Source organism: Calliphora vicina, chromosome 3, assembly GCF_958450345.1.
Source record: "Calliphora vicina chromosome 3, idCalVici1.1, whole genome shotgun sequence".
Classification (NCBI taxonomy): Eukaryota; Metazoa; Arthropoda; class Insecta; order Diptera; family Calliphoridae; genus Calliphora; species Calliphora vicina.
The window spans coordinates 39,242,427-39,269,641 of NC_088782.1; the positions used below are offsets into that span (position 1 = coordinate 39,242,427).

Sequence of the window (27,215 nt, forward strand, 5' to 3'; positions counted from 1 at the left end):
GGCTTAAAAATGCTGGATTTTTAAAAATGTTTAGCTTTTATTTTGAAACATTTGTAAAATATAAATTTATTGAAAGTATTGGCCATTATTAGCAAGACCTTTTCGCATCTTTCTGGCAACATATGGATTCCGAGCCAAAAGTACTCCTCATCTTTTGTGGCCACGAATAAATCAAGCCAATATCGGATACTTTGTTCCGAAGTGAAATGCATCCCAGAGAGATCGTTCGAAACAAATGGTAGTCGGATGGGGTAAGGTCTGGACTATAAAGCGGGTGAGGTTTGTTATGGTTTCATGTCTGGGTGTTTTTCTGCCTATGCTTGCTTCAAATGAATCAGTTGCGTTTGGTACAGGTTCCTTGTGATGGTCTGGTCAGATTTCAGCAGCTCTTAAGACGCTTTTGATCCTACCAAATACAGAAAATTACCTTTGCGCCTTAGATATTTGTCTTTGGTGTCGATTCGTCTGGTTGGCCGGCTTTCACATTCCATCTCTTACGCTTCGGGTTATCGTAATGGATCAATTTAGCATCGCAAGTAATGATTTGGTGCAAAAATGATTTTCTGCATTATTTCGGACATGCAAAGTCGTCTTTCAAGGTATCTCGGCTTCAACATAAAACGTTTGCGAACAGTAGGAGTCTTCCAAGAGCAGGAAAACGCTGTTCGCAAACGTTTTGAAAGTGCTGTTTGAGTAGCTCCCAATGATTTTGCAAGCTCTTGTTGAGTTTTACAACAATCTTTATGGAGTAATTCCTCCAATTCTTGGTATTTAAACTTTTTTGGCGAACCTCGGCGATCTTTGTCTTCCGTGTCAAAATCACCACTTCTGAACCGCACAAACTATCTCTCGCATGTTGAAACCCATGGAACACATTCACCATAAGCTTTGGCTAGCAATCGGTGTGCTTCAGCGGGACTTTTTTTTTCAAATTAAAGAAGTACAGCGAAACTTCCCGCATATGACGCTTCGTTTGTACAAAATTCGCCATTTTCGAAGCAAAAAAAAAATTCTATTGGAGAGTCAATTGTCAGTAAGTGTCCTTTTGTAATGCGGAGTTTAGTCTTTGTAATTAATAAAGGACATGTAATTCTAAACTAGTGGTGACCCAATGATAAGTAAAATCTCTTGTTCGGGTCAATTATCCAGAACCGCATGGATAAACTTCTAGACATTTAATTTGAAATTTAGACATTAGTTTTGGAAATATGCATCACATGAATGTGGTGTGAAAATATTTAAGTTCGTTTTTATGGTGGCTTTTCATTTCTGAATAATATTTTCAAACAGCTCAAGATCTGCTTTTAGTACAGCATGCAGTAATATAAATAGGATTTCTACTCTGAGAGTAGATTCCAAAATTGAATATCAAAATATTAACTTATATTCTGTATGAAACCAAGTATCCAGAAATGAATGGACGATCGATGGCTTTAGATGCTAATGCAATAACCTTATATCGACATTCTGGGAATCTTTCCCAACAACTTATGCGAAACGATGGACTTTTGTGGGTCATAGAATACCGTTCGAGCGACTAAATGCTGGCAAGGTGGCATTTTATTACCTCTTCTAGTCATCAATGAACTATTGCATAAATCCGACTAAGACTATTCCTATATCATTTACCAGACATTGAGTTCTGAGTTCTATTGAGACGACTTTGAAGAGTTCTACTATTGTGTTCTGGTGCAGGGATGCCCAAAGTTAAAACTGTATTTCTGTTGGTGAGCGAAAGAGAACTCCACTGTAAGAAAAGTTTAGTTAAATTAAAAAGAAAGATGTCAGTATTTTATCAGGCATATCAAAATCTGGGAAAAAACAGAACATTCAGCATGTGCATTCGTCGGTGTCACAGTGATATATAAACAAAAGAGACTAAAAATATGTGTGTTGTTAGTCAGCAATATAAAATGAACACCCTTGTCCTGGGGTTATTATTGTTACTGTAATCAGATCAAGACCGACATATGCCGCTTTGGTAGAAGGGATAAAGTAACAGGTTGCTGTGGGGGCTTGGTTTTTTAGATAGCCTCATTTTTGTCTCGGGAGGCCTTAATGGACCGCCGAATAGTATAATTGGTTTCATACGAAACCAGGGAGTGTTTTTTGGTTTAGGACGACTTTATAAGAAGCTTATGCCTGTTTTGGTTAAGAAGGGCTGCACGTAATATATTAGTGTCGGTGTATCGCGCCTGTTTAATAATATAAATATTAGTCAAAATTACAAGGCCCGAATTATCGTCTGTATCTAATTTTAGACAAACTTGTATACAAACTGCATTCTAAAAACTCCTGCTTTTCCAGTTTCGTTCAGTTTGGACCAGAATTATGGCATTCGTACTCGAATTATCATTCGTATTGAAAAATAATTTATATTGCTCAATATAAAATGCCATAATCCCAAATATGAAAATTACGATAAATTTTACTCGATCACGAATGCGGTAACTCGATTTCCCTACAGCTGTACTGTTCAATATAAAGTTCAATCTCATTATTTTAATTCATATCAAACATAACAACAATTTGACCTTTAATTATTCACTTACAATGCCATAATTTATAAGTTTTCATTTCCGAGTATCTTACCTGCAGTGATAAACATCCATCGCTTAACATTCTTCATTGTGGACAACCCCTTCAAGTTAAGAGAAATTTATACAGAAACCTGCAAAGACAAATTACAATAAATATGTTAAAATTATTGTGTTAACCAAGAAATAACTGTTTATTGTTAAGGCTAAATAATTCATTTAATTTTTTATTGATCAATTATTATTTTGAGGTTATAATAAATTTACGACTACTAACGGTACTCAGCTTTTAAAAACACCCACAATGAAAATAATAATAATAAAAAAATATAAAATAAAAACATCAACTGTAATTATGGCCATTAAGTTATTTATTGCCAGGCAAAACGAAAAGATAAAACAATTCTTAAAAAGTCAATGATCTTTAAATTATTTGATTTGCAAACAAATAAAAAAAAAATAAAGTTTCAAAATTTTGTTTAATTTTTGTTTATTGTTGGGTGGTGTCGAAAAAACGTAGTAGTTTCTTTGTTTATTTATTTGCAATACAAAATTTGTATACGATTTTGTTGGCTGATTATTATTTTCATTTACAATGTTAAAATATATATTGTAATAACCCATTGTGGCCAATCTAATATTTATATTCTTGAATAATTTTCAATATTTTTGATTTTGTTCTTAAAATAAAAATTCAAATGAATTCTTAACGCGTCCATTAATTTAAAGAATTCTAAGAAAATCTAGAAAAATAATTATTTTAAAGATTTGTCTTTTGAAAACAGGATAGGGCCCTAACGAAAGGAGCTAGCTGGCACAAATTTATTCAATTCCCATCTTTCTGGCAACATATGGATTCCGAGCCTAAAGTACTGATCATCTTTTGAGGCCAAGAATGAATCAAGCCAATATCGGATACTATATTCCAAAGTGAAGCGTATCCCAGAGAGAGCGTTCGGTTTCGATCGAAAAAAATAGTAGTCTTTCCATGAAAGGTTTCAGTTTCATGCCTGGCCGTATATTCTGAGCGTTTTTCGGCCAATAGTTTCCTTTTTAGCTCTATACACTTTGTCCAAAGTGTCCCCAATTTGTTTATCTCTTTCAAAAAATAAGATTTGTTGAGGTCATCAAAATAGGTATTTGTTTGTGAGATGATTTCATCGTTGGAGTCAAATCCTTTTCCGCCGAGCCATTTCATCAGGTTTGAAAACAAGAAATAGTCACTTGGGGCTATATCCGGAGAATAGGGCGGATGAGGGAGCATTTCGTAGGCTAATTCATGGATTTATGCCATGGAATCCTGCAGCTCGCAAACGTTTGAAAACACGATAGGGCCCAAAGGAAAGGAGCTAGCTGGCTCAAATTTTTTTCAAAGTATTGACCATTGTTAGCTATGACCTATTCCCATCTTTCTGGCAACATATGGATTCCGAGTCATAAGAACTGATCATCTTTTGAGGCCAAGAACGAATCAAGCCAATATCGTATACTCTGTTCCAAAGTGAAGCGTATGCCAGAGAGAGCGTTCAGCTTCGATCGATGAAAATAGTAGTCGGACGGGGAAAGGTTTCAGTTTCATGTCTGGCCGCATATTCTGAGCGTTTTTTCGGCCTATAGTTTCCTTTTAACTCTATACACTTCGTCCAACGTTTCTGCAATTTGTTTATCTCTTCCAAAAAAATTAAGATTTGTTGAGGTCATCATGGAGTCAAATCCCTTTCCGCCGAGCCATTTCTTCAGGTTTGGAAACAAGAAATAGTCACTCGGGGTTATATCCGAAGAATAGGACGGATGAGGGAGCATTTCGTAGCCTAATTCATGGATTTTTGCCATGGAAACTCGACATGTATGTAACCTTTTGTGCACCCTATTGTGGGCAAACACGGCAGCCATCTTGCGGAAAGCTTTCTCATACCCAAGTGATCATGAAATCACTGAGCCATGAAAGATGCCTATGTCTTACACTGTCTCTCGCTCTTTCAATCTCCGATCGGCCAACACCATATCGTGAATTTTTTCAATTGCTTCGTGTGTAGAGACCTCAACTGGGCGTCCACAACGTTCGGCATATTCCGTGCTTGTACGACCACAACGAAATTCAGTAAACCACTTTTTTACCATTGAAATTGATGGTGAAGAGTTCCGATATTATTTATTAAGCTCAACCTTTTTCCGCAAAGTCTCTCCTCAAGTCTCGAGGTAGTCTGTTATCAATGGCTGTCAAACACAAACTACGGCCAATGCTCGCTTCAAATGAATCAGTTGCATTCGGTACAGATTCCCTGTGATGGTCTCGCCAGATTTTAGCAGCTCATGATATATACACAGATAAAACAGATTCGTAGTAGCAACCGAATTTGTTGCAAATCGAATGATTCGGTTGCACACATTGAATTTTTCGGTTCTATCAACAGAAAGTCAGTTCATAAAGAAGAATTTCGGTTGAAGTAACCAAATTTTTGTTACCCCTTCTAAAATTTTGTAGCCACAACTGTAAAATTCGGTCACTAAGGTAGAATCATTCGATTGGCAACAAATTCGGTTGCTATCACGAATCTGTTTTATCTGTGTAGGACCCTTTTTGGCTTTGGTGTTTATTCGGCTGATTGCTCGGGCTTCACATACGATATCTTACGCTCCGAGTTATCGTAATGGATTCATTTTACATCGCAAGTAATGATTCGCTGCAAAAATGATTTTCTTTTATAGCAGTCAAGCATAATTTTGGACATGCAAAATAGTTTTTCAAGGTATTTCGGCTTCTATTCGTATGGTACCCAATTTTCCTGCTTTTGGATGAATCCTGATGCTTGCAAAAGTTTTGAAATTGATGCTTCCAATGTATTTGAAAGCTCTAGATTGTATGGCTCTACGACAAATATTTTAATGTGTTACAAACGAAATGAGAAATTCAATATACCCCCATATTTTTTGATGGTGAGTATAAAACTGTTCACTCATAATTTAGAGAAAATACTTGTAAAATTCTTCAAAACTCTTCTTTAGCTTGTTGGCCCTTAAAGCAAATGGGTTAAGAAACTTCTTCATGAAGTGTGTGGTGGAGACTTAAAGTGGCACATTTTGTTTAAAGTTTATTTTTGCTGTTGTTTTTTTTTTCTTTTCTTTAAATTAATTTATCATTTACTTATATTTGTAGAGGTAAATTTTGTGTATTTTGTCTGTGTTTGTGTTTTGCATATTTAATTAGTTTTTAATTTAATATTTTCATCAGGTTTGTTCATGCTGTTGCTTGGTTCGTTTCGTTAAAGGTGATTTTTGTTGCATTAAACCGCAATAAATTTGTTAAATTTTGTGGAATTGTTTACCTTTGTTTAATTCTCAAAAAGAACGTTAATAATAAAACCCCAGCTGAAAGAACTTTATTCAGTTTTAGTATTTAAGTGCATGATGACTCATTTTGATGGGGGGAATTTTGTAATAGTTTTGCAAACTGTGAATATTAACAGAGTTTTTTATGAAAGATACTGGTATTGTGTTACATAAGAAATAGATTGATTTGAGACATTCACTATTTGTTTCTATTTTGTATTGTTATTCACAAACTTAATACGGATGTTATACTCAATTGATTGATAGGACTCTGGCTTAAATATAAAGAGAATTTTTTTAACATAACCTTCTTAAAGAGTAATGTTCTTCTTCCAACGGCCTAAAATTTCGATAATCTTAGAAAAGTACTACAAGTTAAAATCGTGAAACTCCATACAAAACCGGCCTTTGAGGTTTTCGGAAATTTCATAGACATTGAACACCATTAAGAAGTTTATATTTACGCCTATCTAATCAATATTTCACATGAAATATGTTCCTTTTCCCATTTTTCGTACGTAAAAATCCTCATGTTGTGAAATATTTAGATGGAATTTTGTAAACAATAAACAGCTGTTATGCACAAAATCAACTATTGTGAATGAAGAGTTCATCAAATATCACGATAGCAATTTTCCCTTCGAGGGAAATGGATATTTCAAGGGAACATAAATTTCACTTGTAATTGCCGATAGGGGTGATTAACTGCAAGTTCCGCTATGCTAATGAAAGCGTTTCGGAAAATTTGTATGAAAATAACTAAAAATGTGTTTGACTCACTTTTAGATTAGATTTAGAGTAATCAATCATCCCTATCGTGAAAAACATGTGAAATGTATGTTCCCATGAAATATGTATCTATTTCCCTCGAAGGGAAAATTGCTATCGTGATATTCCCCTAAACTTTTCATTCACAATAGTTGATTTTGTTCGTAACAGCTGTTTATTGTTTACAAAATTCCATCTAAAAATTTCACAACATGGGGAATTTTTTCACATGAACAAAGTTTATGAACGAAAAATGGGAAGAGGGAATATATTTCATGTGAAATATTGATTCGCGATAGGGGCGAATATCAAATTATTCTTTAAATAATTTTGGTTCAATTATAAAATATCGCGGTAACTATCTCCCAAAAGATTCATTCTCCATTGTTCTTTAACATTCGTGTTTGAGCGGTCACGAACTAATATAAATCTTTAGCTTTTACTGTATTGCATTTTTTTATTTTTTTCAATCAGATCGTTTTAGAGCCATCATGGCAGTAGCGATGTAGCAGTTGTTCAGATGATATCAAATATTCTATCTGTATCCGGTGTAAGCCAATGAAGAGTCGACATACTCTTATTCCACTCTTAGTTTCGTTTTTACTCTCCTTGAGAAGAAGATTTTTAAATACAAGGGCAGTTGTAATAAAAAGATGAACTGCCCTTGTATTTAAAAATCTTCTTCGCTGTGCCGAATCTTAAACCCTTCACCAAATTATACTTCAAAATAAAAATTTTAAATATTTTTAGGTAAACAAATTTTTTTTTTCCAAAGTTGTTTTTTTTTTTTAATTTTTCGGAAAAAAAAATTTTTCGAATAGTTTTTTTTTTAAATTTTTTAAATTAAATTTTTTCCAAAGTTGTTTTTTTTAATTTTACCGAAAAAAACTTTTGGTGAAAAAAAAGTTTGGGTTTAAAAATATTTTTTCCGATTTTGACCCATTGTAGGTCCAACTTATTATGGTCTTATATACGTCGTTGCAAAGGTCTTTGAAATATCTATCATTAGATAGATATCCATTGACTTAGTAATTTAGATATAGGTAAAAAATAGGTCAAAAATCGAGGTTGTACTGGATTTTTCCTTATATCTCAGCCATTTGTGGACCGATTTTCTCGATTTTTAATAGTAACTCAGCCGGAAGAATTCCGGAGATATTGATGTATGAATCGTGAATGTAAGTTATTTGGGGGCTTCGGAAAGACAGACAAACGGACATGGCTTAATCGACTCCGCTGTCTATAAGGATCCACATACTTTATAGGGTCGGAAAATTATATTGTGGAAATTACAAACGGAATGACAAACTTATATATACTCTTCTCACAAAGGTGAAGGGTATAAAAAAGGTTTATAAAAGCCACGATGGTTAATGCCAATATATCAATGCATGACGTGGTATGTCATAGGGTGGGGTTCTATCTCCTCTCCGTTGACACTGATCATTGATTTGCTGATCTGGTGATAGTTTTGCTGAAACTGTAACGCTACCTGTGGTGGTCAAGTTATGAAGCCATAGTCCGACCCTGTGTGGTTCTCAAAGAAGTTTAAGATCATTCAATTTGTACAGTTGAGATAAAATGGAGTGAGACTTAAGGTCTCAGAGAGTGATAATTACTTGGGTGTAATCACAGAGCTTCAAATCTGCGATGAAATCCACACAAATGTATGGCGTGATTTTGTGGGGATAACCCTTAGGAAAGTTATATTGTCTAGTTGACTTAGAGCGATCCCTTCGGATTCGATTCTGCGATTCTGATTACAGAAACTATCTCATTTTGTGGAATAAATTGCTGCTGGAATCCGGGATTGCTTCATGGTAATACAGGACAATATGGACTACTGCATACCGAAACTATCATTTGGTTATCGAATCAACTCACTGATACCCGATTGTCATGAATGATGAGATTGAATATATGCTTCTTGGTAGGGAAGTAGCAGAGTTATTTAGGTCAAGGTATTGGCGCTGAGACCTCGCAACAGTTATATTGAAAATTTGGTCATATTTTTTTGCATATTTTTTTTATTTTTTTTTTATTTTTTTTTTTTAATAAGAGAAGTAATTAATATGCCTATATATAATTGTGTTACTTTCTTTTGGAAAGGGGATAGAGAGTAGAAGAAAAGGTGGTGAAAGGAGAAGAAAAGCTTTTTAATTGACAACTCTGCAATTGCGCGTTATGTTTGTTATTAGTGCAGGTTGCAGCGCCTGTGGTGGTGAGATGGCGCATTAGTCAAGCCAACAACCTTTATTTAATTATTTTACTTCGGTGGCGTTTTAGTGTTATACCACCGAAGGAGGCCGCTGTGATAAATATTAGTTATTAGTAAACTAATAATTATTATAAACCAATGATGTTCATTTCATTGTGCTTTCGCGCTGAGTAACAACACACATATTCTTATTCTCTTTAAAAGAGCATAACAAATGTCTCATTTTTTCAGAAATTTATTAAGCATTGTTGTTGGTTGGTTTTTGGACGAAGCATAGCAAACACACGCGTTTCAATTATAATTGAACACAAAACAAAAATAAATAAAAAATTTGAGAGAATTTCGGCCGTATAATGTATATATTTTATTTCCTTAAAATTTAAATTATATTCATTTAATAAATTCGTTATATCTGGCAAAAATTCTAAATCTAAACATTCTTTATTTTGTTCTTATTTTAAGTGTTTGACATTATGTTTGCTGGGTAGCTCTCTTACCAATACATCTTCATTTTTATTTTTGAACATCACTGTTATAAACTGATGTTGTTGATTGGCAGCGGCTGGGAATCGAACCCAGGCCACAAATACCATATCATGCTTAATGATCAAACGCGCTAACCAATTAAGCCACAGCACCTTTTTTATATTTACTGAGTGTAAGGGAGTATCGAGTTTAAAGGGAGTATCTATTCGATATATTTGTTAACTAATGAGATAACGAGAGACTTAACCATTTCGGGACGGAGTTTTATTTTGAGAACCAAAATATATATGGTAGACATTTTTGCATATTCTAAAAGATGAGGAAAAAATATTATGTTCTGCATACTCAGAAATCCTGAAATCGCCCTTTTATCCTGGACAGTCTGAGCATACCATTTTTGTACACTTTTTAATACCAAGTGAAGACCAGTATGCTCTAATGGCATACTGGTCTAATTAAATAAAAATGGAGAAAGTCGGGAAAACTGTAGCAAAGTGGGTAAAATTGTTGAAAATTTAATTTTCAAATACGAATATCTCCTAATCTATAAGAGATAATTTATAGTGCTTCACGAGGAGATTCTTTGTTTGTAATTTTTTTGAAATCGGAATCCAAACGAGGGACATATTATCCTAGTAGTCCGAAAGGGTTAAGCATGAATCGGACATGGGTACCGGGTGCTAATACCTTTATTGAGTAGGAATTGAGGTTGTTGAGATGGATTGCCACCCACTTGGGAATCCTCTGGTTGAGTGAATCGGAATTTGGGTTGTAAATTATTCCTCGATTGTTCGAATATAATAAAATATACCCAAAAACAGAAAATTTCCAATAGTTTGTTAAAATTATTGGATGCATGACTTAAATAACTGGGATTTTTTTTTTAAATGTTAGCTTTTATTTTGAAACATTTCTACAATATAAATTTATTCAAAGTATTGGTCATTGTTAGCTATGACCTTTTCCCATCTTTCTGGCAACATATGGATTCCGAGCCAAGAACGAATCAAGCCGATTTCGGATACTCTGTTCCAAAGTATCCCAAAGAGAGCGTTATGCAAGGTCTGGACTATAAAGCAGGTGAAGCAAAACTTCCCAACCACATCTTTCTAAATAGTTTTTAACAGGTATTGCAACATGTGGCCGTTCGTTGTCATGATAGAATATTACGTTTTCATGTCTGGCCCCATATTGCAGCGTTTTCCGCCAATGCTTAAAATGCCTTAGATACAGGTTTCCTGTGATCTCTTAATATATAGGACACTTTTGGTCCTGCCAAATACAGAGCATTGCGTCACGGATATTTGGCAAGTAATAATTCGGTGGAAAAATTATTTTCTTTTATAGCGTTCAAGCAGCATTTCGGACATGCAAAATCGTCATTCAAGTTAATAGTCATTCTCAGCTTCATTTCGTACGGTACCCTACTTCCCTGCTTTTGAAAGAATCCTGCAGCTTGCAAACGTTTTTAAATTGCTGATGGAGTAGATGATTGGAAATCTTCATGGAGTAATGCCTCCATTTTATTGGTCTTCAAACTTTTTTCAATAAAACATAATTAAATCGGTTACAATTTTTAAGTAAATGAAAAGTACAGTCCAGGAATTTTCAAACAATGCTAGTAAAATTGTATGTAAATTATGTTGATAACAGGAAAACGGAAACAAAATTGTGTATGTAGTTTCAAAAATGATGAATACAATTAATTGTTTGAAGAACAAGCCGGTGAGAAATATTTAAAACAATCTACTTGGCTCAACCATATGTTATTTAAAAATTATAACAAAAACATTCACTAAACACACACAATCAACGACCGACTTTTACAAAACTAATACAATTTATCTCAGTGTATATTTCCGTTTTGTATTAAATTTTATTGGATAATTAATACATAAATATATTTATTTATTTATTAAAAACAAAATCGATTTACTTGCAATGACATACAATATAATACAATACATTTCAGTTGGTATAACAAGTTCAATGATAATACAATTATTTATTTAATTTAATTTAAAAACTGTTATACTAACTACAAAAATCATTATAACAATAATGATGACTATAACAATAACAATGTTTTAAAAGAGAAAAAAATAAATTATAAATTTAATTATGGCCAATAATTATTTATTATATAATAGTAATAATGACTAACCAAACAGCAAAAAAAAAAAAGTTAAATAAATTCATACTGGTATTGTAGTTACAAGTAAAGAAATATGTTTATAAACTCATAATAAATATTGGCATCAGTTTTAGAAAAGAAATATTAAAATAATTTAAAAATTAATAAGTATTTAAGCACACACAGAGACAAAAATATAGTTGTACCATAAACATTTCAACATTTTTACAAGTGTTTTAACAATATTATGGCCACTGTTATTATTTATATGATTGCGGTATTCATAATATGTTTAAGTTAACATTTACATGATTGCTGGATATACAGTGGTTGACAAAACAATAGAAACTTTTCCAAATATTCCATTGTAGCCCAAAATTTAAAATATTTTTTTAAAATAAATTTTTTTTTTTAGTTTTTTACTTGTATAGTTTTATTTATATAAATTAACTGAAAAACAAACAACATAATTAATAATAATCTGAAAAAAGGGAACAAAATTAAAAATATTCACTATTTCGCTACTGACAAAACAATGGAAACTTTTAAACTTCTGCAAGAAAGAAGTGTAAAACGAAAATAATATTTAAAAGAACGATGTAAAAAGCATCATGTTATTTTATTTTTAAATTCTGGTAATTTTTCACAATTTATTTTTCTAAGTTTTTCGCATAATTGCGTTTTTTCAAAGTTAACGAAAATGGCCAAAGTTAAGATTTGCGAAGACTTAAAAAATAAAATAATTTACGATTTTAAAGCTGGTTTAAAACAAAAAATTATCTGTGACAAATATTCAAAAAATAAATCAGCAGTTTCAAAAATTATAAAGAAATTTCGTGGGACCGCTTCTGTAAAACCTAAACATTTAGGTGGAAGACCTCGTAAGACTACTCCTAGACAAGATAATTTAATAGCGAGAGAGTTCAAGAAATTCTCAAAAATAACTCCTCGAGAGGTTGTTAATAGCCTAAAATTAGAAATAAGTACCTGAACAGTTAGTCGCAGGGCAAATGAGGCTGGTCTTGGTTGCTGTCGTCCTGTGAAAAAACCACTCATTTCTAAAAAGAACCGTTCTGCTCATCTAGAATTTGCCAGGGATCATTTAAACTGGTCGATACGGAAATGGAATACTGTCCTCTTTTTTGACGAATCCAAATACAATTTAAGAGGCAGTGATGGGAGAACATTTGTAAGACGACCAAAGGGAAAAAGATTAGATCCAAAGTACACAAATAAAACTGTAAAGTTTGGCGGTGGCAATATTATGGTATGGGGATGTTTTTCAGGGCAAGGTATGGGCCCAATTCATATTATAAAAGACAGGTATAGGATACAGAACCATATTAAACGATGTTATGTATCCATACGCTGAGGAAAATATGCCCCTAGTTTGGAGATTCCAACACAACAACGACCCGAAACACACCTCTAGGGTAGTAACCGAGTGGTTACAATCCAACGAGGTACGTGTTTTGAAGTGGCCTGCCCAATCGCCAGATCTCAATCCCATAGAAAATCTATGGGAAATTGTAGATCGTAAAATAAGGACCCAAAATTACACCAGGAAGGAAGATTTATCGGAGGCGCTTATAAGGCAATGGCAAAATATTTCAAAGGACACCATTGACTCTTTAATTGGTTCAATGCATCGTCGATGTGTAGCAGTTATAAAAAATAAGGGATACCCAACAAAATATTGAGTTATTTGCAAAGTTTAGACCATATTTGTTAAAATAATACCTAAGTTTCCATTGTTTTGTCAATGCCGTAATAAAGAAATCTTTTAATTTTGTTTTCTCATTTTTAGAATTTAATTAATTATGTCCTTTGTTTTTTTTGTTAAATTAAGTTAATAAAAGTATACAAATAAAATACTACAAAAATTTTAAAATTTTTTAAAAAATTATTTCAGGCCACTAATGAAATATTTGGAGAAGTTTCCATTGTTTTGCCAACCACTGTAAATATATGTTAACGGCCATCATGTTCATGATGAATCATTATATCATAATATGTAGTTCTCAGAATATGATCCGAGAACAACACAATATGGTGAAGTACCCAGCAGTTTTAGGAGACAGTACCATACTAGTGATTTTATGCATTATTTAGGGTGGGAGCTAGTTACTTCAATAGCCACGTGACTAGTCATGTTAACACGGGCATGTCCTAAGTAGGGGGTCAATTGTCTCTTTTTGATTAGGCAACGCATTGGATTCACATACTGGTTACATAGCGTCAGTTACCTTACTAGCATTGTAACTGGTTACTTCATCAGCTACTTGACTAGTTGTTTTAACATGTGCACGTCTGATAGCTGATCGAAAGTAATCAACGCTTCTGGTGGGTAAAATAAAGTGCAGTACAAAATAAAGTTTGAAGTGACTTCACCATAGTTTACTAAGAGACACTAAAGTGACTATTGACTTTATGCTTTGTTACATGGGATATCAGTATACTTAAGCAAAAATAAAAATAAACTGTATAAGAATTATATCAACACAATTTGTATAAAACCAGTTTGTAGGAATTACTCACAAAACGTTTAAAGTGACTACACTCCAGATTACTTAGAGACACTTAAGTGTCAATTGTCTTCACGCTCGATTACTTGGGATGTATAAAGTAACCAATTGTCTTGTCTCTGCACTACAAAGTGCACACACGTGTCAAATGACAAAAATATATAAATTGGAGTCAACATTTGTGACAATTACTGTCTTTAAGGGATACATTGACCAGAGAACCAAGCCGATCGGCTGAAAATCGGCGGCTAGCCGCCGCTGGTAAATTTTTCATTATCACGCCGCCGCCGACTTGAATCGGCTTAAAAGCTGAGCCGGCTCAAAGAAAGCCGCCGATTATTATCTGCGCCGCTGAAACCAATTATGTGTTTTATTTTACACATCAATATTTTTTTAGAAATAACACATGGAAAAGTATGTATTATTTTTCCAGTGTTTTAGAAAAAAATTTAAAAATATTTATTAATATTATCGGCTGCTTTTCTTATGTATCGGCTGCTTTTTTACATTTTATGGAAAAAAAATAATTGATTTGTGTTTCAGTAGATTAATCAAAGGCATGATGATCAGTTGTAAATTTATTTTGTTAGGATTTTATGTGGATAAATTTTAAAAAATAATACAACTTTCAAATTAAATATTTATATCACCTTCTACAACAAGTTTTTTGTAGAATTTTGTATGAAATCATCATCAAATACTGACGACTAAGTTCTTTCAACATCGAAAAATTTTGCAGTAACTCTTCGTCGTTTCTCTATCAGAATCTGAAAATTTTCATTTCAAGAAATATTGTTCGAAAAAGTTTAGAGATATTTTTAAAGTATTAAAAATGTATTAATGGTATCAAAAACATACATATTTATACCCTACACCACCATAGTGGGGAGGGTATTATGCGTTTGTGCAAATGTTTGTAACGCCCAAAAATAGTAGTCTAACAACCACCTTAAAGTATACTGATCGATTAAACGATGTCCGTCTGGCTGGCCGTCCATGTAAACCTTGTGCGCAGAGTACAGGTCGCAAGTTTCAATATTGTTACGTTTCAACCTTTTCAAAACGTTGGATTATTTCCTTTAAATAAACCGGATACTTTTGATTGTAAATAATAGCCGTTTAGTAGTTTGAAAATTGTAACAACTCTTTATTTATTTAAAATGTACAACAACAGAATTAAATAGTCACTCACTGTTTTTTATACACGTTTATAAATTCGCAGAAATACAAACACACTTTATAATGTACACGAATTCACTTGAAAAATACAGCACTCAGTTGATGTTTATTCGAAAAGCGTCTCTGATAAACTGACTAACGCCTGCAACCTCTGCCACTATTTATAACACTGCCATCTGCACTCTATATTGCTATTTAACTGTCTAGAGCTTTCTAATACATACGCCATCTGTGGTGTACTTTCTACAATGTTCATTAACTGAATATTCGAATATACGGTCGCAGCAAACAGCGTTGCCATACTTACGATCAATGGTCAACTGAAAGCTTTTATTCAATGTTAATAATGCCCACAGATATGTTACAGTTTGCTATTACAGCACTGCTATTTGAAAACATTATGCTACCTTTAAATCAGCCGTTAAAATCGTTATATTTGATTTCAAGTATTCAATATATTTCGATAAAATTTGGTACATATTATTTTTTTGGCCCCAGGACAGCATATTGAAACTGGCTGAAATCGGTCCATTATTTCACCTAGCCCACATACAAATGTCCTCCCGAAATTGGACTTTATCGGTCATTAATGTTTGATTTATTTATGTATCTCCACAAATTCCGCTCCAAATAAGTTTTATATATGCAAAATTCATGTCATTAAATTTTGTTACTATCGGTCCATAATTAGTCATAGCTCCCATATAGACCCCCTTCCGAAAATCCCTTTAACGTGCATAAATCTCTTAAAAATGTTGGTATACACACAAAATTCAACATAAATAACTTTCATATAGACATAAATCACACGACTTAATTTCATGGTGATCGGTCCATAATTGCTCATAGCATCCTTATAAGGCCCACTTCCGAAAATCACTCACGAATATTAATTTTTGATGTTTTTGAAAAGAAAAACATTTTGTTCATTTACTTAGTGTAGGGTATTATATGGTCGGGCTTGACCAACCATACTTTCTTACTTGTTTTTATAATGGATGAAGTAATGCACTATAGAAGTGGAATTAACGAATTAATCGACTACGAATCATAAAGGTACTTTCACAATTTATACAGTTTTGTGACACTTAATTGCTCTTTTACTGCAAGGACAAGAACTATACATCATGAATACTGCTATTATTTTTAAAACAATCACACATTGAAGATCTTGCTAACATTGTTAATCCGAATTTAATATTAAGTATTGTCATAAAAATACATTATCAATTTTAGCCGACATTTAAGCCGCCGCCGTTACATTCTTGTTTAAGCCGCCGCCGCCGACTAAAATATACCCCGCCGCCGCCGCCGATCATTTTAATTCGGCTTGTTTATCTGACATTGACTACTTGCTTAACTGCTGGCTATTACATCAAATGCAAACAAAAATGGTTGCCACACACATGTAGTTAATTACTACAAACATACATAGATGATATCTACAATCATTTGAATGATAACTTAAATATATTATGGTTACCGCTATCATATAATTACAGTGACCGTAATATTGTTCAAAGAATTGTAAACATGTTGAAATGGTTATGGTAAACGTGTACAATTATATATTTTCTCTGTGTGCACTTTCATTTATATGTATTTTGTTTTGTTGTTCAAATATATTATTTGGTTGTGCGTTAAATTCAAATTTAGTTAATACAATGCCAAAATAATTATGAAATTTCCTTTGTAGGTCTCAAAAAAGTAGAAAAAAAAATGGCAGTATATTTTTATTTTGGAAGTCTTTACAATGGGCTGGATACTTAGAGGTGGTAGTGTTTTTAATTAAGGTGTAATACAACCTTGTCTTAATATTACATTTGCCTTAGTGTTACTTAAGTCATATTTGTAGCATTAAGAAATAGACAGAGCCTTAAAATAGTTAATTCATTTGTAATGATTTATTATTCGAATAAAAACGTATGAGCATTATTGTCGTACAAATTTACACACTTTCCTATAAAGAACATTAAGTATCAGCACAGCTTGCAATTCAGGTCTGTGGCAATGCCTCCTAATTAGCGGTTTACATAGAGAAATGCATAGTGTCTTTGAGAGCCACAGGAGCTTTTAGAATCTTGGAAATAGTAAAATACACGAAACTTGAAAAATTCTTAGAAACGTCCGAAGTATGACTAAATGTATTTATAGACGGCAATACTGAGTATTAACACTTTTCAAATTTAAAATATTGAAATCATTCGGTATTTTCAAAAAATCGCTTACACGATAGTATTACAAATATTTTATTTCTTTGTTGATTGATATTTTTCTGAAAACTTTATTTTTATTTTATATTTTCTTGACATTTTTCTTTGTCTTATTTGTATTCATGATACAATAATTGCAAAAGGTAGAATCACTAGGGAGAGTTTTCAATATTTAGCCCTATAACGTCAAACTTTGAGTTTTGAGATTTTGAGTTTTTTCATATTTTTATTTGTTTGACGTTACAATAATTGTATAATTGAGAATTTATTTCCTGCTGAGTGTACCTTATATTGTTGTGCCATGATTTGTATTTAAAAATACATACCCGATACATGAAAATAAAAAGTTTTAGAATTGTTTTAAACAAATTTTGAATACTGACCGTAAATCAAAAAAATCATTCGTATTTTTTGAAAATCTAATACAAATTTTGTTTAGACGATGAAATTGTAAAATAATACTTGAATTTTTGACAAATATTAATACTCAATATTGCCGTCTATAAATACCTTAAACTGTACACATGAATAAATAATGCACACTGGTTTTTCCCGTTTTTTTTTTTGCCATAAAGTAAATTTTTTTTGTTTAAGTATTTTAAAATTTTGTTGATTTTTAATTTTTAAACACCCTAGTTAGAAAAAAAAAATATTTAACTTTAACATGTGGACCGATACTGTTCTGTTTGCGCGCAGTTAAAGAAAGCTTATTATGTACCACACGTTTTGTGTAAAATTGGCGGGGAAAATTTTGCAACTTTGATTGTTTGTTCTGGCGAAAGTTTACACAAAAGTGAAAAGGATTAATATGGAAAACGTTTGTCCTGGTATGTAAAACTATAGTTTACCAATGTCTGTGACGTTGTTATATGTTTTTGTCCAATTGTACCGTGTTTTGTTTATATGTATTTTTAAAATGAGCTTCACAAGTGTAGTTGTGTTTCATGGATCAGTACTTTTGCATGGCAAAACGTTGCAAAAAGTTGTAAGTGAGAAGTTATTAACCAAAGTGTGCAGATTAATAAGAAACTAAACCTTTTTGTCCGAATCCGCACGTTTTCGAAAAAATCAAAAATTATATTTTTAGTGGAAACGTCAAAATGTCAGCCAGATCGGTTATATGGCAGCTATATGAAATAGTGCTCCAAATCATATGAAACTTGGTAGGTCATCTTAGGAACATAAAAAATTAATACAAATCAAATTTCACTTCAATAGCTTGATAAACAAAAAAGTTGGGTCAAATCGGTCGGAACGGCCAGATCGGCTATATGACAGCTATATGAAATAGTGCCCCAAATCATATGAAACTTCGTAGGTCATCTTAGGAACATAAAAAATTAATACAAATCAAATTTCACTTCAATAGCTTGATAAACAAAAAAGTTGGGGCAAATCGGCCAGATCGGCTATATAGCAGCTATATGAAATAGTGCCCCAAATCATATGAAACTTGGTAGGTCATCTTGGGAGTATGAAAAATGTATGCAAACCAAATTTCAATTCAATTGCTTTTAAGTTAGAGTTTATGCCAAAAAAAACGTAAAAAAACCAGTGTGTAATGGTATTGTAAATTGCATATAAGCAGGGAAACCGGAAATATGCTCTAAAAAAAGTTTTTTAAGCGCTTTAAATATGCAGTAAAAACTTTTAAATATGCTGTTAAAATTTAAAAAATATGCTCTTTAAAAAACAAACTTTTACATAATTTTTAACCAAAAAAAATTGACTTAAATTTTCAAATAAAAATCGTTGTCTATTGGATCTGAAAACATTTTTATACATAGAAAATGTTCTTTCGACATCAACTGATGTTACAGGAGCAAATTTAAAAGACAATATTGCTTTAACACTTAGAACGGTTAAGTTTGAATTAGAACTAAAATTTTATATTTAGATGGCGCTATTATCAAAATAGTGTTTATTTTATATTAAAACAAGTAAGAGAGCTATATTCGGATGTGCCGAATCTTATATACGCTTCACCTAATTATACTTCAAAATAAAAAATTTTAATATTTTTAGGTGAACAACAATTTTTTTTTCAGTTTTTTCAATTTTTGAAAAAAAAAATTTTCAAATTGTTTTTTTATTTTTTTAAATTTAAATTTTTTTTAAATTTTAAAAAAATTTTTTTGTTTTTTAAATTTTTTTTGGTGAAAAACCATCTATTTTACAATTTTGAATTTTAAACAAAGGAAGTAAAAACCTGTAACACAACAGCGAAAAATAAGTAAGTCAAAATATGGTATTAAACCAGCGAAATGCAAACTCACACCACTACAGTTTTTAGATATTGTAGTTGTATGAGTTGAGAATTATTCTCTGGCAAAAACAAAAACAAATAGCTGAAATAATGAAATAAACAAACGTAAAAGCGTAACACAACCTGCTTCTATCAATGCTCATGCGAGACTGACTGTTTTTATACAATGTGTGTGCTTGCGTACATGTGAAAATAAAAACAAGAGAGCTCATTTGAGAGCTCACTGCAGCTCGCTGTATTAAACAGTAAAATATGCTCTAAAAATGCAAAAATATGACATAAATATGCTCTTAAAACAAATATATGCAAAAATATGAATTTAAGGGTAAAATATGCAAAAATATGCACTACAAATCGATGCAAAAATTCTTAAATAGTTCTGAAACGTGTAAATATCTTATCCATGTGCTCATTAGACTCACCAGAAAAAACATGCATTTGCATATTTTGGTTTCCCTGCATATAAGTAATTCTCTCCTTTGGGCCTTCTTGGATAAAGAGTAGTTTTAAAACAATGCATATTGGGGCAGAATGAAAATATTTTGGAAATAAATATGGCTAATCTAATTTACATAATATTGCACATATGTATAGCAGGGCAGTATCCGAGTTTATGTTTTGACGACGGACTGAATTTTTTGTGGTTTGTTCGAAATCAAAAATTTTTTATGCTAGCGAGTTACGGATTTGTTAACATTTCCCTCGAAGGTCGACATGCATTCTGACTTTTAGTTTTTGTTCTGTCAGCTGTTTTGTAAGTGATATCATAATTTTAGCACGAAATTTTGTGTGTGATTTTTTTTTTAATCAAAATTTTACTAAATTTTAGTCGCCCGATCTATTCGAAATATTTTGTATTAGATCTTTTTCATTAGTTTTTCAAAAAAATCGTATCATAATTGTTGTTTTTTAAACCTAAACCGGCAACAATGCCCTAAGGCACTCTTCACCTTTTTGCACCTGGTTCCTAAACTTAATTTGCAAATTAGTTTCTGATGGCTGTTCTGAGTTTATTGGGTCATAATTACCCTAAATAAAAAAAATATTCAACCTCTCTTTTAGTTTTTAAAAGTTTGGGTTAGAGGGTTAAGAACATTTTGAATTTTCATATTTTTTTTTGGCCAAAAACCAACTATTACGTTTTGTTTCCTAAAAAAATGTTTTTAAATTTTTTGAAAGGTATCTCAACGGGGATAACTTTAAAATAAAAAAATGCGTAAAATATTGGGTGTATGACTTAAAAATGCTAGATTAACAATCTTTTGAACGCGGTTTTTGTTTTCAATAACTTTTATGTCATTCTCAATTACATAGTTATTGAACAAAGATTTTTTTTGCTTCGAAAATATCGAATTTTGTACCAACAAAGCGTCATATGCAGGAAGTTTTGCTTTACTTCTTTAATTTGAAAAATAGTGCCGAAGCTTATGGTGAATGTGTTCCATGGGTTTCAAAGAGCGAAAGATGGTTTATGCGGTGCAGAAGTGGTGATTTTGACATGGAAGACAAAGATGGCCCAGGCCAGTCAAAAAAGTTTGAAGACCGAGAGGCATTACTCCATGAAGATTCTTGTCAAACAAGAGCTTGCAAAATTATTGGGAGCTACTCAAGCTGAAATTTCAAAACGTTTGCAAGCAGGAAAATTTGGTACCATATGAATTAAAGTTGAGAGACCTTGAAAGACGACTTTGCATGTCCGAAATGATGCTTGAACGCTATAAAAGAAAATCATTTTTCCACCGAATTATTACGATGAAAAAGATTCCATTACTATAACCTGAAGCTTAAGAGATCGTCAAAGCCAAATATTAATGGCGCTAAGGTAATTATCTGTATTTGGTGGCAGCAAAAGGGTCCTCATCTATTATGAGCTGATGAAATCTGCCCAAAAAAAAGCCCAGAATATGAGGCCAGACATGAAACCATAATATTCCATCATGACAACGCTCGGCCACATGTTGCAATGCCTGTTAAAAAGTATTTAGATTGAAGTAGTTTTGAAGTTGTGCCTCACCCGCTTTAAAGTCCGACTACTATTTGTTTCGATCGATACAGATCTCTCTCTTTGGGATACGCTTCACTTTGGAACAGAGTATCCGATATTGGCTTGATTCGTTCTTGGCCTCAAAAGATGAACAGTTCTTTTGGCTCCGAATCCATATGTTGCCAGAAAGATGGGAAAAGGTCATAGCTAACAATGGCCAATACTTTGAATAAATTTACATATATTGTACAAATGTTTCAAAGTAAAAGCTAAAAATTTGAAAAAATCCCAGAAAATTCGTAAAATATACTAATAGGGATTTCCGTAGGCCCTTCCGAATTTAAAATATGTTTTGGTCGAAATTCTTTTTTTGCAAACAGTCCCACTTCTGCCGTTTTGTAAAAAATAATTCAATTTTGTTAATGTCGAAATTAGTTCATCAACTGTTTACAAGGGGAAAAAAATTCAAACTGTCTGTGAACAAAATTTAATATGTATTTTCTTCAAAGTCATAAAATAAAACAAATAAAACAAACTTTGTATCTCCTACCTACACTTAGAGATTTATAGCACCATAAAATGCACACCTTAAATCATCATAATGCACCTTAAAAATATTCGTACAACAACGAGAGGCATAAGAAAAACAAAAGATAAAGTTGAAAATAAAATAAACATAAACAAATATTTGGCATTTAATTAAATCAAACGACTCGTAAAGTATCACTACGAATACGACTGGAGAGTAAGTACAACAATGAATGTATGAATGATCTGGTAAACTTTTGAAATCAAAACTAATTGTTAATTGTAACTACTAATCGCACAAAATTATGTGTTTTTAAAACTGTTTTTCCATTTTGTTTTAACACACAGAAACTTTTTTCCTGTAAATTACCCAGCAGTTCTGCATTGGCTACAGAAGAAGTCAATATATCCCTTGATATCAAATTACTTGACTACAATTTGCATATTTTTTGGTCATTTGACACGTACTTGCTGTTTGCAATGGCAAGAGAAGTCAATTGGTTACTTTATATATCCCAGGTAATCTAGCGTGAAGTCGGTCGTCACTTTTGTGTCTCTAAGTAATCTAGGATGTAGCCGCTTAAAACTTTTATTTTGTAAAGCACTTTATAAAGTACACCTTTTGGTGTCCTTTTGTAAGGCATAGTTTACTCTTTGTAATTAAGGTCATTTGGGGTCAACTGATTTCCACCTAGGACACCAACACGAACTAGTTACCATCACAAATTCTTTATAACTATTGGTGATCCCAATGATAGGTAAAATCACCAAAACTTCTGGGGTGTTTGGCTGAAATTTTAGAGTGTGATTATGTACCTGTGTTTATGTGAAAATATAAAAAACAATCGATTGGCCCAGTTTAATTTAACGCATTTAAATGCCGTTACAATTTCAGCCAATAATTATTATGTGTGTTTTTGTTTTTTGTAAAAGAAACCTCTATTTTTAGTTTAAAACGTAGACGACTTTCCGCCTGTCTACTAGTCTATCTGAAATCAGGGGATTGGTGTCTGCTGTAGTTTTTGTTAGTTATTGTTTTAAGCTTTTAATTATTGAATATGGGCCAAAAATGCACATAAACATATGTATTTGAAAAAGTAATAAATCACTTTAGTTAATTTTAAAAAATGCAATGGTTCAGCTGACATTAGCCATATTTTTATATAGATTTTGTTTAAAAATTCTGATAAAATCTCTTTAATTACAATGCATAGTGGGGTATAATCATAATATTTTGATAATAAATATGTCATTTCTTACTGGCTGATGTGATCGACATGAAATTTCAGTCATAGCAGAGGAGAATTCACGTTTTAAGTTTTGACGACGGAACACAGAAACCTCAGTAGCGATGCAAAATGTTTAAATGCCCAATCAAAGATTTTATTAATATTGAAGCCCTCGATTAGACCTATTAAAACATGTTTGCATGTGCTATTTATAAAACATTTGAAAATTCAAATTTAAAAAATTCACTTATCGTGGCCCGGTTTTTTCATAATATCGGACACAATTTATGACCGATTTTTAATAAAAATTATTCCTGTTAGTTAAACAATTAATAAAGGTATTTATAGACGACAATACTGAGTATTAATATTTGTCAAAAACTCAAGTATCATAATACAATTTCATCGTCTAAACAAAATTTGTATTAGATTTTCAAAAAATACAAATGATTTTTTTGATTTACGGTCGGTATTGAAAATTTGTTTAAAACAATTCAAAAACTTTTTATTTTCATATGTATCGGGTATGTATTTATAAAAACAAATAAGGCAAATAAAAATGTCAAGAAAATATAAAATAAAAATAAAATTTTCAGAAAAATATCAATCAACAAAGAAATAAAATATTTGTAATACTATCGTGTAAACAATAAATGTTTTTTCGAAACGATTTTTTGAAATACCGACTGATTTCAATAATATTTTAAATTTGAAAAGTGTTAATACTCAGTATTGCCGTCTATAAATACCTTAAGAAAATAAAAATAATCGATTTTGAATTTGAAAATTTAGAAAATGTTAAAGTTTCGTATTATTTTGTCCGAAAACCAGATACCTTAGCTTCATATTGGGTGTATGACTTAAAAAAGCGGAATCTACAATTGATGGTGTATCTTTTGAATGCGGTTTTGGTTTTTAATAACTTGTAAATCACTTTGAAGGTTACACATCTGTCAATTATTCTCACTTAGTTATTGATCATTATAGTGTAAACAACAAAGTTATTTTTTGATTCAAAAATATAAAATTTTGTGCCAACAAAACGTCATATGCGGGAAGTTTTGTTTTACTTCCTTAATTTGAAAAAAAGGCCCGCTGAAATATATCGATTGCTCACCGAAGCTTATGGTGAATGTGTTTTATCTTTTTCAAATTGCGAGAGATGGTTTGTGCGGCTCAGAAGTGGTGATTTTGTCAAGGAAGACAAAGATTGCCCAGGACAGCCAAAAAAAGATTTAAGTCCAAGAATAGGAGGCATTACTCCATGAAGATTGTTGTAAAACTCAACAAGATCTTGTGAAATCATTGGGAGCTACTCAATCAGCAATTTCAAAACTTTTGCAAGCAGCAGGATTCATCCAAAAGCAAGCAATTGAAGCCGAGACACCTTGAACGATCATTTTGCATGTCCGAAATGATACTTGAACGCTATAAAAGAAAATAATTTTTGGGCCGATTCATTACTTGCGATAAAAAATGGATACATTAAGCGTAAGAGAATGTATGTGAAGCCTGGCCAATCAGCCGAATCGACACCAAAATCAAATATCTATGGCGCTAAGGCAATGCTCTGTATTTGGTGGGATCAAAAGGTTTCTATCTATCCATCACAAGGAACTTTTACCGAATGCAACATATTCGTATGAAGGAGCATTGGCAGAAAACTGCCCTTAATATTATTCGGTCAGACTTGAAACCGTAACATTCCATCATGACAACGCTCGGCCACATGTTGTAATACCCGTTAAAAACTATTTAGAATTATGTTTTACCTCACCCGCTTTATAGTTTAGACCTTGCCCCGTCCGAATACTATTTGTTTTGATCGATGCAGAACGCTCTTTCTGGAATACGATTCATTTTGGAACAGAGCATTCGATATTGACTTGTTTCGATCTTGGCCTCAAAAGATGACCAGTTCTTTTGGCTCGGTTATCCATATGTTGTCAGAAAGATGGGCAAAGGTCATAGCTAACAATGGCCAATACTTTAAATTAATTTATACTGTACGAATGTTTCAAAATAAAAGCTAAAAATTCGTTGGTGATACATCTCCGAAACAGTCCAGATAATAAAATACACCTATACTAAGATGTAGATCGGGACAGTCGCATGAAATGTGTGGTACCGATTCCTCTACTTCCTTGTCTAAACAACTTATATAATAGTTATAACATGGGCAACAAATACGTTCCAAGATATGTAAAATCATAATTATACCCGTAAAAAGCCTGTCCTGATCCCTACCAAGAGCCAAGAGAGTCTTTATACTTTCTCTTGTCACAGAGGGCCAGAGCATTCTGGATATCCTATAAGTTGTGATATTACACCACCAGAGATTCGTCCCAATGACCATTTCTCTATCAAATTAGATATCGCCACCAATGGTGTATAAATGTCCCTTTTATGCAAGATTTACGTCCAAAGACGACCAGTCATTTGAACATTCGTCTGCGATTTCATTCTCCCGGATGACATCGTCAAATGTAACTCACCCATATTAACTCAACATGGTGATGTCTAAGTTGGGCCAGTGAATCAATACAGTCCAGAAGACATTTCGACCTAATTACGTTGGCTTTAAAAGCCTTGATAGATGCATGGCTGTCAACATAGATATTTATGGTAGAATTTTCGAGAATTCTATATAGATGACATAGATCTCTGCCTGGAAAGCGATAGAGTTGTTAGGCAGTCTAAGAGAGGTCAAAAACCCGAGTTTATCAGAGAAGATTTCTGAGACTGTACCCGTTTGATCCGTCAGTGTAGTGTAGTTCGCGGCCCAGTTATTCCTTGTCGGTATTGTAATCCTAAAGGTCCTGTGAACTATATAGTTCGTTCGTTGTCCAAAGATTGGGCTGCCTAACTATTAAAGGATGGTTTCGTGACTTATTGTTTAACTAACAAGAACTATTGGAATACCTTGTCGGTATTTTAATCCTAAAGGTCATATGAACTATATAGTCCGTTTCTTGTTCTGCGCAACTTTTGAAGGATGTCATGACTTATTGTTTAACTAGCAAGACAAATTTTAATGAAATCTGTCATAAATTGTATCCGATATTGTATAAAAACCGGGCCAATGTTTCAAATTAAAATGTTAAAATGCGTATAACTTGCTAACTACCTATACAAGAGATAAATATCATACTCAGGCACATTTATAGACCTAATCTGGGGGTTTATATAATAAAATCTTTGCTTTTGGATGAAACACAAACAATTCCGTAAGCTTTTAAACATGTTGAATATCTACACAAAGCACCCGCTGTCCGTCGAATACTTTTCTGATACACCTATGTGAAATTTCATGTCAATCGGATCAGCCAGTTGGAAATGACAGATTAATTTCCTAACTATTTTAATTTTTCTCCACTGTGCAGTGTTGAAAAACAATATTGACATTTAAAGGGCCTCTTTGCAAAACACAAACACTTTTTGTTAAATTAAAAATATAAAATCTTTTAATGAGATCTAACATTTAACAAGAATTCAATTCAATATCTCTTTCAAAGAATTGCCAACGTTTCTCAATAATAAATACTCGTTAATATGGTTGTTTAAACAATAAAAAGGTCATTTAAGCAATATACTAAAAACCTGTAATTAAAAATACAATTTGAATTTAATTAATTAAGTGAATTAATTAATGATAATTCACAAAGAAAAACAAACAAAAAAAAATAAACCTCGGCTAACAACAATAATAAATCTATGAATAAATTATTACACATTATGACGTACGAACACAATGCAAATTACTTTCGGTTTCATTTGAATTTCTAATAAAGATTTGTTTGTATTTTGTCGGTTCCAGC

At 32.3% G+C, this 27,215-nt stretch overlaps 1 protein-coding gene across 3 annotated transcripts in view; it reads right to left on the reverse strand.

Moving 5' to 3' along the window:
* Positions 1–27,215, reverse strand: part of LOC135953180 (nucleolar protein dao-5) — a 68,151-nt gene that overhangs the window by 14,430 nt on the left and 26,506 nt on the right. For all 3 annotated transcript variants that reach the window (XM_065502908.1, XM_065502906.1, XM_065502907.1), the window contains exon 3: positions 2,593–2,671. In XM_065502908.1, the coding sequence (XP_065358980.1) occupies positions 2,593–2,629 (37 nt within the window). In that variant the 5' untranslated portion in view covers positions 2,630–2,671. The remainder of the gene's footprint in view (positions 1–2,592; positions 2,672–27,215) is intronic.